Source organism: Adelges cooleyi, unplaced genomic scaffold (genome assembly GCF_023614345.1).
Source record: "Adelges cooleyi isolate 19-005CV unplaced genomic scaffold, UGA_ACOO_1.1 ACOO_flye_CR_arks_rails_tigmint_CR_PRNA_21, whole genome shotgun sequence".
NCBI lineage: Eukaryota > Metazoa > Arthropoda > Insecta > Hemiptera > Adelgidae > Adelges > Adelges cooleyi.
The window spans coordinates 3,633,712-3,649,668 of NW_026095871.1; the positions used below are offsets into that span (position 1 = coordinate 3,633,712).

General features: G+C 30.5%; 1 protein-coding gene across 1 annotated transcript in view; it reads left to right on the plus strand.

The window, feature by feature from the left end:
• Positions 1 to 15,957, plus strand: part of LOC126834538 (uncharacterized) — a 38,717-nt gene that overhangs the window by 11,756 nt on the left and 11,004 nt on the right. The window contains exons 2-3 of the mRNA XM_050566543.1: positions 5,319 to 5,660; positions 13,436 to 13,543. Coding sequence (XP_050422500.1) covers positions 5,383 to 5,660; positions 13,436 to 13,543 — 386 coding nt within the window. The 5' untranslated portion in view covers positions 5,319 to 5,382. The remainder of the gene's footprint in view (positions 1 to 5,318; positions 5,661 to 13,435; positions 13,544 to 15,957) is intronic.

Here is a 15,957-nt window from a genome sequence, read left to right on the forward strand (position 1 = left end):
TTTATTACTATTTAAATCGTTTATCGCTAAAATACTAGTATATTGTCGAATGGCGCTCCTGCTAACGTTTGTTTGATATAATAACACAAGTCATAACACGTTACAGAACCTTTCACGCACGAGTTATAAAAAAAAAATGTATCCAAAAATTAATGAATTATAAAGGGTAATCGCATTATTACTTAACCTAAGATTATAAAAAAATTAGGTTCCGTAAGCGTGATAATGTATTACATTAAAAATTACATGTGCGTATATAGTATTAAATTGCAGAAATAATAATATGTAATATTTTTTGCTTCGATTTTTTTTTTATTATTGTATTTTTGTTAAACAAATAATATTATACAGTATAACGTAGAATTCGATAAAATATGAAGTACTTACACGAACACTATATTATCGGATTTTACAAATATTATTATTCTCAGTGCACCCGAAACGACTTCCAACTTTTTTTTTACTGCCTCCTGATTATTAGGACACATGTAAAATTAATTATTTTGTGTATTTTCTATTAGCTTTTTATCGTAACGATGTATAGCCCAACAATTAAATAACATTTATTAAATTTTGGTTACTTGTACAAAGAATTTTAAAAATATTTCTTAGTTTATTTACTTAAATATATATTATAATGTTTTTACTATAATTACTAACAATACTCATAATGTCTAATCATACAAGCGTAATACAAATTATATTGATTTTACATTTTTAACCTTAACCTTAACCTTATCGGAAGACATTCGTGGGACCGATAGGAAGCATTCTATGTATACCTGTATAGATTTAAATAGTATTTCAAAAATAACATTAACTTAATTCGACCATGACCGCAAACTTGTACAACCTATAAAGCAACCATATTTCAAGCTAAATTATGGCAAAACATTTTTATCGAAATTCTTATCGTTACAAATACTTTACCAAAGATCAAACTGAACGATAGGATAGAATAATAATTCATTATTTTGATGTCAAACAACGCACATTTGCGTTGAACAGTAACGGCGTTTGGTAGCGACATAACAAAAATGACTTACTCGCAGAAAGCAATAAAATAAAAAGCATCCGACTGTATAATATAGCGTTAGTCGTAGGGCTTTGCAAAACGTTTAACCTTGAATGTGAAAATGTATAAATACTCTGAGCGCGACTAGACCGTGGTTAAAATGCAGCTGGAATTTCACACGAGTTTCCCCTAATGCATCCATTATTCAGGAAGATGCGCTGTGGGTTATTCGACTTGTGCGTGGGTATTAAAGAAAATTATTATAATGGCCCAAGATTCATGATAAATTACACGGATATACTACATGACAGCTATGACACGGCGAGTTTTTTCTTTTTTCTTTGTTTGTTATTATCCAACCGTTGTTGGATACCTACTATTTGTCAAAGGTCCGTTTGTTATTATTGATTGTGTTAATACTATATAGAGGGTCGGTGGTAGCTGTTGTACCCTTACGGTCGACGTACAACAATAGAGTATGTCTATAATTATTATTAATATTCGTTCGACTTGCGCAGAAATCTGCGAAGGGCGACAAGTTGTATTTATATACGTTATCTTGAAAAAAAAACTATTTATAATAATTTTAAAAAAATTTGACATTTCGCGACAGGAAGCTAATTTATTCATGTTTTCTTTCCAATTCGGCACGAGGTGGCAAAATCATTGGTTTATAAACGACTCACGGTCAAGACTAAAAAAAAAAAAACATTACTATACAGATGTAATGGTTTCCGTTACTACGTGTAGGAAGAAATGAAGCTGAACATAAAAATATTACAATAACGATAATTTATTATACATTCACACGCCTTAATATAAAAAATAAATATGCTTTTTTATCTCTAATACATGTAGACTAGTCATGAGAATTTAAACCAGCACTTAACTTAATTTTTATTCTACCTACTGATTTTAGCGGTCAATCGCTAAAATCAATGACTGTTGAGCAATTGGTATTTTTTAAAAATATTGGTATTTTTATGAGCCATTAAACATTTGCTAAAAAGCCAATGTAATAGATAACATACGTCGACCTTATTGCTCGATGTAACTGATTTGCATGAGACTAACAAATTGCGCTACAATAATTTATTTCTACTTATCATAGTAAAGTATAAATAATATTGTAATTGGTCTTTATTCTTTGAACAAATAGGTAAGAAACAATAAATTACAAATGTTGCACGACAAAAACTCATTTGAGTTGTACTTGTTCACCAAAAAAATTGATGGTAAATCTTTGTATTTTATTTTATAGTTTAACGTTACACGTTTGCATACTAATTGACACGCGCGATACGCTTGTTTATTTCTTTTTTACTTTCATCGTTAAAAAAAAGACAAAAAACTTCAACGATTCCTTTCAGCGATATTATTTTTAACCAAGTCGGTACGCAATTAGCTAATGAATTTGTATTATGCTGTTATTATCATATTATAACAAACTTCATTATTAATAACGGCTAAGAATAAACTTTTGGTACTGTCATTTTAATAGTGTGTGCGCCTATCGACGATGGACCTCGTGCGAAAAACAATTACATATTGAGTTATGCATTAAATAAAGAACAGTAAAAACAATATTGTTATAATAATAGGTATATGCAACATTAGAAGATTACTTGAACACTTTACATTGTGTACGCTGTGTACGCTTATTGCAGTCATCGTCGCGTTATTAATCTATTTTCCGGTGAAACACTATAGGGTAAGTAATGAGGAAAAAAACACGTTTGGTAATGAGAATTACAATCGAAAGTTGTTTTTTTTTTTTGTAAATATGTGTCGCATATACCGTCATATTACAATGTACCGAGCTCGGGGAATACCTTGCGCTCTGCTAAGCATGAAAAGTGCTCTACAAACAATATAATGGAACCACCACTGGGTTGGGGCTTACGAGTCGAATATTATAGTTTGTTCAGTGGTATATGGCCATTGTGCGATTACCTGTACACGACCAAAGTTAATTGTCAGGCGTGGGCCCAGATACGGTTTGTGTGTTTGCGGCTGACGAATTTCCTAATTAAACGCAGAGGTGGCGCGTTGATAATCCAAATCGATTTCAGCCGTCGGTAGCTTAGTAGATGGGTCCTTGAAAATAAAAATACAATACAATGTGCACTCAAATTACTGCTTCGTAAAACACAACGGGTAAAAGAACATTGAAGAAATTCGCTGACGATTTTGTTATTGCAATTATTGCATCTATTTTATAAAAATAAAAAAAGTCTATGCACGCATCTGATTAATGAATTCGAGAACATAATTCAATAATCAGAAGCTTATCTGGAAAAACAAAAATCGTTGAATTCGATATTTAATGCAACTCATCAGTAATTGTTTATCGTGAAGTTTACAGTCTTTAATAAGTACAATTAAGAACAGCAAGCATATTTTAAAAGATTCAATAAAATTAAAAATATAGGTACAAAAAAAAAAATTAATTTGTTGTTTGTCCGCAAAAAATATGTATTTTATAAGAAATATTACTTGACGTCACATTATGTAATAACGTTTAAATATTGAATAAACGGACGCAGAAAACAATTATTGTTTCAAAATATTATTTACTTATCTTTTGAAACGTCTGTCAGTCATGATAATAATATAATATTGCTAAACACTGTAATTGACTTGTTAAACGTGAATAAAAAGAACATAAAAAAGTGATAAACATTGATTGTGGTTAATTATTATGACAAAATTATTATGATTAATTATTTAAACATAGACGACCTTGTCGATTTGATTAATAGAATTACCTGTCATTGCAAAATATTAAATGACCAAATATAATTAACATCAATTATAATTTATAATTGTTTCATATGCAACTAACCGGTCAATTAATGCATATTTCATACTGAGAATACAATTATAAATATTTATTATATACAAAAATATGTCTTTTATCTATCAATTACAATTTATAGATCTAGTTCTAGATTTTCGTTTCCATTTCAAGATCGCTCTCTACATATTATTTTATTCTTCAGAAAAAACACACCAGCAATTTATTAAACAATATATAATTCTATGTATGTTTATTATACAGCTAGTCTGAAACTTTGTTTAATTTATATTTTCCCTCGTATAAATGTATTGAATATTTGTTTACTATAATACATTAAGAGACACGTACGTTTGCTATTTATCCGTCAAGTATACTTAATCTTGTGGCATTGATGTAATAAAGTACATCAAGACGGACCCCTTTTTAAAGACGCCCTTTATTGAATTACATTATCGAAAACAGACAATAATTTATTAATGTTATTCTATCAGTTGAATAAAAATGAGCATACAGCTCGTAAAAATAAAGTTTTCTTCTGTTAAACTGTGATCAATGTTTAAACAGAAATAAATAAAAAAGTTTGAGTAGGTTTTTAAAAGGCTGTGGTTTTTTTTTTGTGCCTGCAGTCTGTACCCAATATTATTTGAACTACTGGAATGATTTAAATAAAGTCTGCCACTTTAAATTTAAATGTGCTCGAATTCATGCTATTATACATTTAAGTAATAATTACATTTTTGTACTCAGATCCCTTTATTTAATCTAAAATTGTATTTACTATTGAATAGAAATATATTTTACATGAAATATACTGGTTAAAACAATTTTTCTAATCCACATTTTTTAGCGTATGAATGCAACCTGCAAAATAATACCAATACATTTTCGTGCGTGAATAAAAAGTGCAATATAACTTGGTCTTTCTCGCCGCTTAACCTTAACCTTATAATATGTGCACAAATAGTCTCGCCATCCATATTCATATTATATCATTATCGAATACCTTTCATCGCCATTGTCACACATTCACCGATCAGCACCTATAGAATACAATATGACACAATAACTTTGTATATTAAGTTTCTAAGATCCATCAACGGCATACGTCGATGTGGCATTTTACCACATATTGTTTTTTTTTTACTTCTTCTTGACACGGTAAACTCTTTTAACTGCAGCCTTACCACACGGAAGCTTATGGAGACCGCATACCTATACATAAGCGGACACAGAGCCAAAGAGGTTCGCTGTATAGCTAATTATTGCTATATCTTTTATATTATAAAACAAATTACATTATACACTACATACTGCACTGGCCGGTGTTAGTAGGACCGTGTGTGTGTGTGTTTTTGTAACACGTCGCTTCTGTGTTATAGTTACAGGAATTACCGTGGCGTGGAATTCGTCTCGGCTGGAAAAATTAGCTTTCTCGCCGTATTATCAAAAAGTAATTATACAAATTATGGTTCATTAACCGTGTGCGTGATGCGTGTGTTCCAGACGGTTCTCTGTCCTGCCGCATCCCAACGGTGGTAAGCCACCGGTCGTGGCCACCGTGCGTATTATGCTCTCCTACATGGCTCCATCGGTGAGTGACAAGCCTCCAACGGTGCCCAGTCGGTTGGCGCTGGAACACAAGACGTCGGCGTACCACAGGTTCAGCAGGCCGCCGTCAATCACGTTCAACGATGGACAGCGCGAGGGCTTCGGCGCCCTGCCCGCGCCCATCAAGGGCAACATGGTCAAAGAGGACAGCACCAACAGCATATCGTCCAGCGTGGACCTGTTGCCGGCCACCCACGACAACAAACGACTGACCAACAAGCCGGCCACGTTAAAGAGGTCAGTGACGCCTTAACAATAATATCATATGTTAACAGGCTCATAGTTTGTGTACCTAACGACTCGTTAACTATGGGACTGTTGACTGGCAGGAACATTTAGTATTTAACTACATATTATATGTTTAGTCACTATAGCCCTATTTGGTACCGTATTTTGGTGTTCTTCGTTTTAGGCTTCTTGTGATGTTTCTTAACCATTTAGTTGACCGCTTTTAGTTTCCTCTCGGGTGACCACCAGAGATAGGCAAAGAAGTTATATTAGGTTGATACCGGTTACAAGTCACGATTATACTAGATTGGGCGACTGTCCAAAGTGTTTCAAGACGTATAGCAAATTGTAAATCTAGTGTATACAACAAGAAGTTGTTTCTAGGTGTAATTTTAGTGGCGCATTTTGATTTAGGGCTGTAACATTTTGTTCAACTTGTATCAATGACCACCTCTGATGACCGACCACCAAACCTTCTAATCTAATTGTTTAGACTTGATAATGTACATGCTGCTATCTAAAAAACAAAAAATAAATAACAAATAAACATATTTAGAACTATCCCGTTGAATCCACAAACCTTCGTTGTTCATACATACTACTAGATCCGATTATAGTCAAGCAACGTCGCACGTGTGTGTTATTGCCACTCGTTCGTGACATTTTTGTAAATCGGTTAATTATTATAGCGTCACGTAGTATCGCAGTCGATACTATTAAATACTGACTATCGAGTAAGCCTATTACATTTGACTTAAGTCAATACCGTAACCATAAATGTATTTCAGAAGGGAATGAGCTAAATATTCAAGACGACATTCTTAACCTTAGTTATGAAAAAATCTAAAATTCACTAACTCACAGCTGGTACCTCTGCAATGCTAATCGTCCCTTTCCTTCTTATAATAATCATCTTAAAAATAACTATTTCCTGGTCTAGCGGATCATTAATATATATGATGCTATTATTTTTTTTTCATGAAAACAATTATAATCAAAAAATAAGGGAACGAACCACAAGTTTGACGCTATATTTTACCAACTTATGAGGTTTCCCATTACTTGGTCTATGTACAGCAAGCGTCGATTCCCATACCGCATACGAGTACAATCCATTATGCGTTTTTAATACTCTATTATAGCAATAGTAATAATAATAATAATAATAATAATAGCAATAATACCAAACGATTTATGGTTTCTATGCTACATTTTATGTGTACTTACTAATCGTTGTGTTGGGTCACGGTAACTACTGCTGTAGCACCTGTCAGCTAAAATGATTAAGCTTCGAACTACAAAACACATTATATGATATGCGTAAAGGAAATACTAGGCATTTATGCCGGAAGTTCTAAAAAGTGCTTATTGTGTTAGTTACAAATTTACTATTTGGAATATAAATTCTCAATATTTCCTCTTCGACTCCTGAAAACTGAAAAGGTATTGATTTTACATTAATTTATTTATTGATTTGAGAAAAAACAGTTAAAAAAAATGTATAACATTTTTACTATAAATATATATTGGTTTATGAATTATGAGTTTATATATTCATAAATTTAATCTCAGATTTCATGTATAATTTCTTTTTTGCAAAATGAACTGCTTAAAAACACTAAGCGCTAATGATGGTGCCAAATTTTGCAGTTCTTGGCACTATTCTTTTATTTATGCGCCAATTGTTATTTAAAGGTTTCTCAATATTAAAATTATTGCGTATATATTAAACTTACGTTTACATGCTAATCTAAGCATACAATTACATAGATTACCCAAGTTAGATTTCTATTTATTTGTGTATTGCGTGTACCTGTTGATGAATTGCGTGTACTTGTTGATTATTCAATTTACAATAACAGTTATTATCTATTCATATTATTAAATGAGTAAATTTTATAAAAAAAAAAATGTATTAATATTAATTTATTGTTAATCTGTTCATTTATACCAAAGCGGCTCACAGATATTATACGATTTTCATCAAGTCATTTATTTTTAAGTTAAATGCAACATATTACAGTTGACGCACACAAAGAAGAATGGCGGTTACAGAGGGGTGTACGAAACAAATAAGTTTTCCCTCTGTAAATACTTTATTACATGTTTAGGGGTTCCGGCTCCGAGGGGTCTTAAAACTAGGCGGTAACCATGAGGGTGCAAATCCTTAACTGCTTTTTGGCTTTTCCAAAAATGCATGTATTCATTTTTTCAGTGGTTTATCAAACCGAGAAGAAAATGTACTCAAAAATTACTCTTTTCAAATAAATTAAATCGCGAAAATTCGAACATTTTGAACAGAAAACTACCCGTCTTGTCAGAAATACCATAATATTATATTTAACATTGATATATCTGATTTTAATTGTAACTATTTTTAGATAGACTAGAGAACATTTTACCGACCCCTACCAGTGCCCTATGTTCTTAGTTGTGTAGAACAATTTTAATCTTTATCACATTACTAAGGTGGGATATCTGACGACGCATCACAAAAATTATAAAATATAATTTTATAGATTACTAAACTGAAGTAAGGAAGCTTTTTTGATTAGTCTTCAGTTATTTAATTATTGATAACATAAATACAAATATATTATAATTATTACATAAAATAATAATAATAACCTTCTCAGCTCAGCTTGGCATCTAAGCTAAAAAATTGAATGCAAGCTCTATAGAAATTACTTACACAATTTTCAAATTATTCTAAGTTACCTTGTTTCACAAATTTATTGTTACTATTTTCAACAGGCAACGTTATAAATAACAAGTGTGTCAAAACGGTGTTGATTATTTAGAAATATTACCTAGATAGATTTGTTTCACATAAAAACAGCTGAGTAAAGTTTATAGGTCATCACACGAATTTAGCTTACAATGTACTTAAGATACAAAATAATATTTGTGTATGTAGTACAGTTAGTTAATCTTGGTACAGGGCAAGGTTAACATGTTATTATTAATTTATCAATCTTTTGCCAAGGCAAATGCGGTAATGGAAACTCGACACGCGAAAACATACAACCTTATCATACAATGATTTTCAATTAGGTAAGGTATACGTACAGAGATATACAATTAATTAAATGTGTACTGATTTTTTTTATATTTATTTAAACGGTTATTCTATATAGTATAATGAAGTTAACATTTCTGAGAATGTTGTTCTAACTGATTTAAAGGTTTTTTTTAACTAAAATGTATAAGTAAAAGAGATTAAAAATAATTGTATCAACATTAACGCTATTTACTATTTACGCTATTCTTATACTTTTCTACTTTACATATACCTACAATACCTATGTATTATGTTTGTAGTTGACATGACTGAATAAATAACACTGTTAGCTGAATATTTAGTTGGATCAACTTTGATGTTTGGTAGGGTCAAGTAAAAAATACTTGGTCGTCACTTATACAACCGATTTTTGGTAGATGAAATCAAATTTGTTTTTTGTTTAATTCCTATATATAATTATTAGCTTTTTAAAAATAATTTTCTTTTAAAAACGCTAAAACAAAAAAATTATTCATCAAGTATAGTTCAAATACATAACTACTGGCTCAAGAATACATTTCATCATTACATACGGTATGAGAAAATAAATAAAGTTTGACAACAAAAAAAAACTATCATTCGCCCCGGGACGTGTTGGTGGTGTGTGTTATATCGATTATCAAATAAAAGGGGACCTAATTTCTTGTTCAAACAAACGTCGGTTAAAATTATGTTTAGGTTCCTAAGATATTAATCTAGATGATGAGCTTATAGTAAAACTATCGTTTATTTACTACAGCTTAAGTACGGTGTTAGCAAATTCCGTTTAGCCAACTATAACTTATTTTTATAACTTTTGAGTATATTATTTTTTTGCCGACTTAATCTTCGCTGTAAATACTACGCTTCTACTTGTATATATTTTACACGCTGGCGCTTATGTTTGAAATTGCGCAACAACAATATTTTTTGCGCCGCTTTTTTAAGCTGCCTTCCCACGCAGATACTCATCGCCCACGGAACACGTCATCAAGTAACCGTGACAGCTTTATTTCGGACCCATCTCTCCCCATAAAATCTGCCAGGAATCCTAAAACGACCGTCGGCTAATTTACACACACACACACGTATAAATATTGAAAATAACGCGCTGTCGCCAAAACAAAAAAAACGTTTTTCATAAGTATATTAACATAGTAAATCCAGTGGCGTCCACTTGGCGTGAATTTTCGGTGGCGGTAGAGGCAGACTAAAAACTAAATCTTTCAAATCTATTTCGGCTAGTATAAAGTACAATGCAATTTAAAAAGCTGATTTTTGGGAGAAGAAAGGAATGCAAAATTTAAATGCCACTGGCCGACAAGCAAAGTAGAAGAAGAACTAAAAAGCCCAAGTCCTGTGATGGTGTTTGGGCGTTAAGTGAACATAACGATACTACAGTGGAGTACGTTTGATAAAATAATTTGGTCGACTTCTCTACGCGAATGGTTCGAGTGAAGTCAAAGAGACTAACGGGTTATACTTGTTTAAGCCAAAAGAAAATCTAGGTTTATCCCCTTTTGTCCGAACACCACAGCGAACTATACCTTGAAGCCATGTATTTTTTAATGCTAATTACCAATGGCCGTTGGAGACGGAGGAGACAAAACAATAAGTTCTTATGTATACCGAACGGCTAAGGGCACTTTGCGACTGTTCTGTTGCAAAGTAACAAACGATAACGGAGCATCGTGCGCAAGAATTGTACACCAAGCCACATTTGTCGGATAAATGTCTACAGGCGAGAATTAATCATGGTGACTGGGTTCTCGGCTGTTGTCATACGCTCTTGACACGTCTGATAAGCCTTTATAGTTCAAGACGATTCCGAAACAACAAGTGACCTCGACGTGACAGACCGCTCGTATATTTACTTTTTTTAATTCAACAGGCCGAGTAGTGCAACGAACTTGTGTCGTACGCGTTGTCTATTTCGAAAGCTGCAAGCAATTATTAATTTTCTGATACTTCATCAGTTTAACTAGTATAAATTATTGAAGTAGTAAGTAATTAATAATGCTAATTTCGACTCGCATGAATAAATTTAAATTATAACACACGACCGATAATATAATATCAAAATTAAAGAGTAGATGTGACCTTTTAGAAGAACTTATATTTTAAGTACATTTTACCGAATTAAATATATTCGCTACTTTTAAGAATGCGAGTTTATTAAGCTCGACTCGACTTCGCTTAGCCTAAATTAACACTAGTTCAAGTTCTATACGAAGTTTTATAATAAAGTTTATAGAATTTATGCTACTTTTGAGGAAAGTTTATAGGTTACAAATTATTTTAAAGATAATTTTTATCAGGCCTAACAATATTAGTTATCTACATAGTATCAGCTTAGACACTGGCTTAGAACGTCATTATTAATAAAACCGTCAAAAAATAAGTAGATGTGTTATATTTTGTCAAGTTTTGAAAATTCTTATACATGTTGAAAAAAACATAATAATTGTATTTTGCAACTATATATATATTTTATTAAATATCAATGGAAAATCAATTCAAACTTAATTGAGTATTAAACAAATATAATTAAATTCTTATAAAATAAATACAGATAACAACTATAGTATTTCGAAATTAAACTCACCTATTAATTTTAGCAGGAAATAAAATCGCATATTATGGATAATGGCTATCGTGTAGGTTTTTAGCTAATTTTGCTATATTATGATTGTTGAACTGTGCCATTTCTCTTGCGTATTCAGCAGTTAGATAAGTTTAATAACGCCCTAATTGACTCGTAACAGGTTCTCATTAGTATAATACAAATAAATATTGTGATGGCAGAAAAGTTATCTTTAATGTATACTGCGCATAATATACCTAATGGCCTGAGGAGAGTATATTAAACCGATAAATATTTTTAACATGACGCATTGCCTATTAAAAATTATACAACAAAACTATTTATTATGGATATAGGTATAACATTGTGTTTTAATTTGATTGGTTTTAAACATGAATGTTGAGGTAACGTTATTTTAGCCTGTAATAAATAAAAAACAAATATTCTCAAAATTTCTAATTTCTTAAATGAAATTTTGTTTTCAAACATCAATACATCATAAGCTGAATGGTAGGTATAGGTATTGATAATTCATTTTTATTTTAGAATACATTTATTGTGTATAAATTATTATAACAAATGAAATGACCGCGTAGGCGGTAACGCATTAAATATTGTTGATTTATAACTTTCATATAAATGTGGTTTTATGTGAAAGGCAAGTAAAAGTTGGCAAAACGTTAGGTATACAAATAGATAAATGGAAAACCCAATTCGAGGTAACCAACAAAATAGATTTAGTTAATAGCTTAAAATTAAAATCGTTAGTTAACTTGTGCACCTAATAAAAACTTTACATTATAAAAAATATTAATGTAATAGTGTTGTTGTTTTACATTTAACCGCTGTTAGTGTTTCTGAATTACAATACATTAATAGAAACTAAAACAAATGTTATAGTTTAAGTGTTTAACTAATTGTGAGTGTTACATTAGAAAATTTTTTTTTTTACAAACAATTTCACAAAATAACATATCATAGCAAGTGACAAAAGGTTATAAGTAAATATAAATTTTAAATGTTAAATTTATAAAGTAAGTCAAGCAATTTTTTTTATTTTCTAATAAACTTACTAAGTCATGACGTCAATTTTTTCAATTTAAAATATCACAATTACTTTGGCCTTTTTTTTAAATAAAATGTATAAAAAAATATGTGCAAATATAGGACGTTTTATAGATTAATGTAATAACATTTTAATTTCTATTAGCTATTTGCTTTATACATTTAAATTAATATTATTTTCTCGAGTTTACTGAAACTGAAGTTAAGGAAAAAATACAAATTTCTGTATAGCTTTTAATGATGACGATTTTTACAGTTTTTATGTTTAGAAAAGTATATACATATATTTTAATTATAACCACTATATTATGTGTTCATCAAAATATGGAAGATTAATTATTAGAAAATAAGCGTGCACTATACCAGCACATGTAAACGTACTTAAGGATCTGTATGGTAATGTGTCAAGCTAAAGCTATAAACCTTAAGCATTACAGTTAAATCAAAATGCAACTACCTACGCCCTCGAATGTAAAAAACATCTAACACAATGGCGTTGGCGCTCAAGTAAAATCACAGCGATTAATGTCATATTTTAATATTTGTGTTCGTTAAGTATAACTTAGCCAACAATAGATTGTATTTATCGCATAACTAACCATAAATTATATCAAACGAATTACTCATCTTGGAGATGTAATGTTTTTTATCCAATGATCCGATTTTTGGTATTAAATAAAAGTATCTGTTTTCATTTGTTGGCACGAGTCGTCAAAATATTTATTTTCTTTTTATATACTAACTCTATTGTTTTGGTAATTTTTATCGTTTTCTATCACGAATATCCATGACCCGGTCAAGATAAGAAGAACCGGCCACGCCCCGGTTTCTTGGCTATTTTTACAAATGATTGATTTCCACTAAATGATCCCTCCATTTATTCTTTGACGTCAATTTGTTTTTTTTTACATGGAAAAATAATTACATTGCTTTCGTCGGTATACCTTTATTTTTTAATATTATTATCGGATATTTTTATACATATACCTATAAAATATATGTATCCATACAGCCTGTGGTATAAAAATGAAAATTAATGGTATGCTGATTTGTGCGTATTAACCTTCATTAAATCGATATTTCATTTTTTTTCAGGGTCTCGTTTGGCAGTTCAAAAGGCTCTATGGTAGAAACGTTGATATACGATAGCCCTCCTGTTCAAGAAGAACTACTGGACCCAAGCGACGTTGACGATACTGACGGGTAAGTGAAATTTTTTTTTTATTTTTTTTAAAAACAATGCAGAACTATTTATTACTCAAATAATACATCGTAAATCAAGGCAACGTTCCATAATAATAATAATAAGGACGTTGGCTCAAATATGGATTTACTAACCATACAAACAAGAAGGGCGTGGTGTTTTGTTTTTATTAGTTTTTTTTTTTTTAATCAAGTTCTCACCACAAATATTTTCGTTTGGATAGCCGTTAAAAACGACGATTATTGCCAATAAGTGATGCTATTATTAGATTACTGTGAAAATTATAGCGTTAAGCAGTTAAATTTATACAACCGTGGTTTTAATCACAAAATTCAATTATTATACCGAATAAACTCGTTTAATGTTGGAGGAATGAGTCTCACATTTTCAACGTTAAAGTGATTTGATTGTTGTTTGAGTTTTGCGTCAAGCACTTATTATGAGTTTCATCCTTCGAGTTTACTAAAAATGTTTAAACAACAAATATGTTATATTCGACTAATCCACAGCAAGAAATTTTAATCTGTTTTATACCTGTTTTTATCGTTGGCGTCATTATGACTTCCAAGTTTGAACAAAGTGTGTTTGTCCTTTGATAAAAACAAGGAAAGAGCCTGACATTTAAGTTGTATTAAACTTCCGTAAAGGAAGGTACCTTAATTTCTAATCGTTAAAACAAATTTTCTTTTTCTTTTATTAATTCAAAATACTGAATGGTATGATAATATACATAACGAAACGGTATCCGAACATTATTTTCCGAAGTTCCATTTAATATTAAATTGTAAAACTTGGTAAATTTTTTCGGTTTTGAGAAGATAGAGGGACAGAGGCACGATTTTTCAATTCAAAAATATAATTAAGATACCGTTTTGTACCGATACAATGTGAAGTTTATAATGAACTTAGACCCCCGCGGGTATTCTTTATTTGTTTTTTTAATACATCGAAAAATACATTTAACATGATAAAATACTTTGTTCTGGAGTAAAACCAGCTAGGTATATGAGTAAACTATAATATTATAGTAGATCACGGTTGCACGTGGTACATACAAACTTGAGGTACTTAACAATCGATTTCGAATTGGAGAAAGTAGACTACTGTGGTTTTAATAAAATACCATTGTCTAAATCTTTGGCATGTTAATGATAACTGTGAATTTTCTAATTATCCGATAACATTTCCAACCATTTAGTTCTCAACATGGTAAAATGTACTTAATTATATATTAAACAACAATAAAACACGTGAAGTCAATTTTTTCACAAATAGGTAGTTTAAAACAATGGTCGCGACAATATGATTTAATTAATTTAAACATACAACTTGACGGAGCACGTCAGAGAAAGTCGCTTCCTCGGTTCACAGAACTAATATGACAGCAAAATATGATATTTGTATTTAACGCCATGCTCTAATAAAATTGAAATCACAATCATAACTGTAACTTTAGTCTATTGGTGGTGTCTATGAAACCACATATTTGTTTATCAGAATAATTTAGCTGTTATATGATATGTAGTTATGAGAACCAAAAGGAAATAAATCATTATTTTTTTTTTGCAAAAATCACTTTTGGATCAACAGTATCAATTATACGGTATACGTTACCGTTCTGGTTTTTGCTGTATCATTTTACGAATGAGCATCGCCAATATGAACAACACGTTGATAATATAATACATATTCATTTTGCTATTCGGACAATTTTTTTTATAAAAATCACTTATCTATAAACGACAAGCTCCTCCTTAAGGATACTTAAACTTTTGAAGAGATTTTCGTGTAATACCAAAAGCTTTGTAAGAAAAGACTTTTTTTTTAATAGCATCGCCGGTGCTATAACGTTCTCTTTAGCCTGCCGTCTTCAACATTTTTTAACAATACTTAACGTTTATTATGTTTATTATAATCTATGTTTGATGAAGATTATATTCTATGTTTGGAGTGGTTTGTAGTTTTATAATAAACGCGAATAACAAACCAAGTAATGGATATATTTCGATAAAAAGTAATAGGTGTTTCAACATATTACTTAATAGTTATGTATGTTTATTTATATTTACTATTGAATATATGGGCTATAATAATAAAGAAATTACTAAAAGGTACACATTCGTTTTCCAATGTCACATATAGTTAACATACACTATTGTAGTATATAACTATTAAAAGTTTAACTTCTAAATATTCAGTCATACATATATTAAAATCGTATTAGTTGAAAAAAAATTATTTTGAAGACTGGGCCTTATCTTTTAAAATTTAGAACTCAAAAAAACACTAAGTTTTATCAAATGTTTACGTCTATAACTACTTAATATTATTAAAACTGTATTTTTATCAATCGTCCTTGACTTGTGTAATAATTTCTGTTATCAATTATTTATTAGTAGTATTAATGTTAATT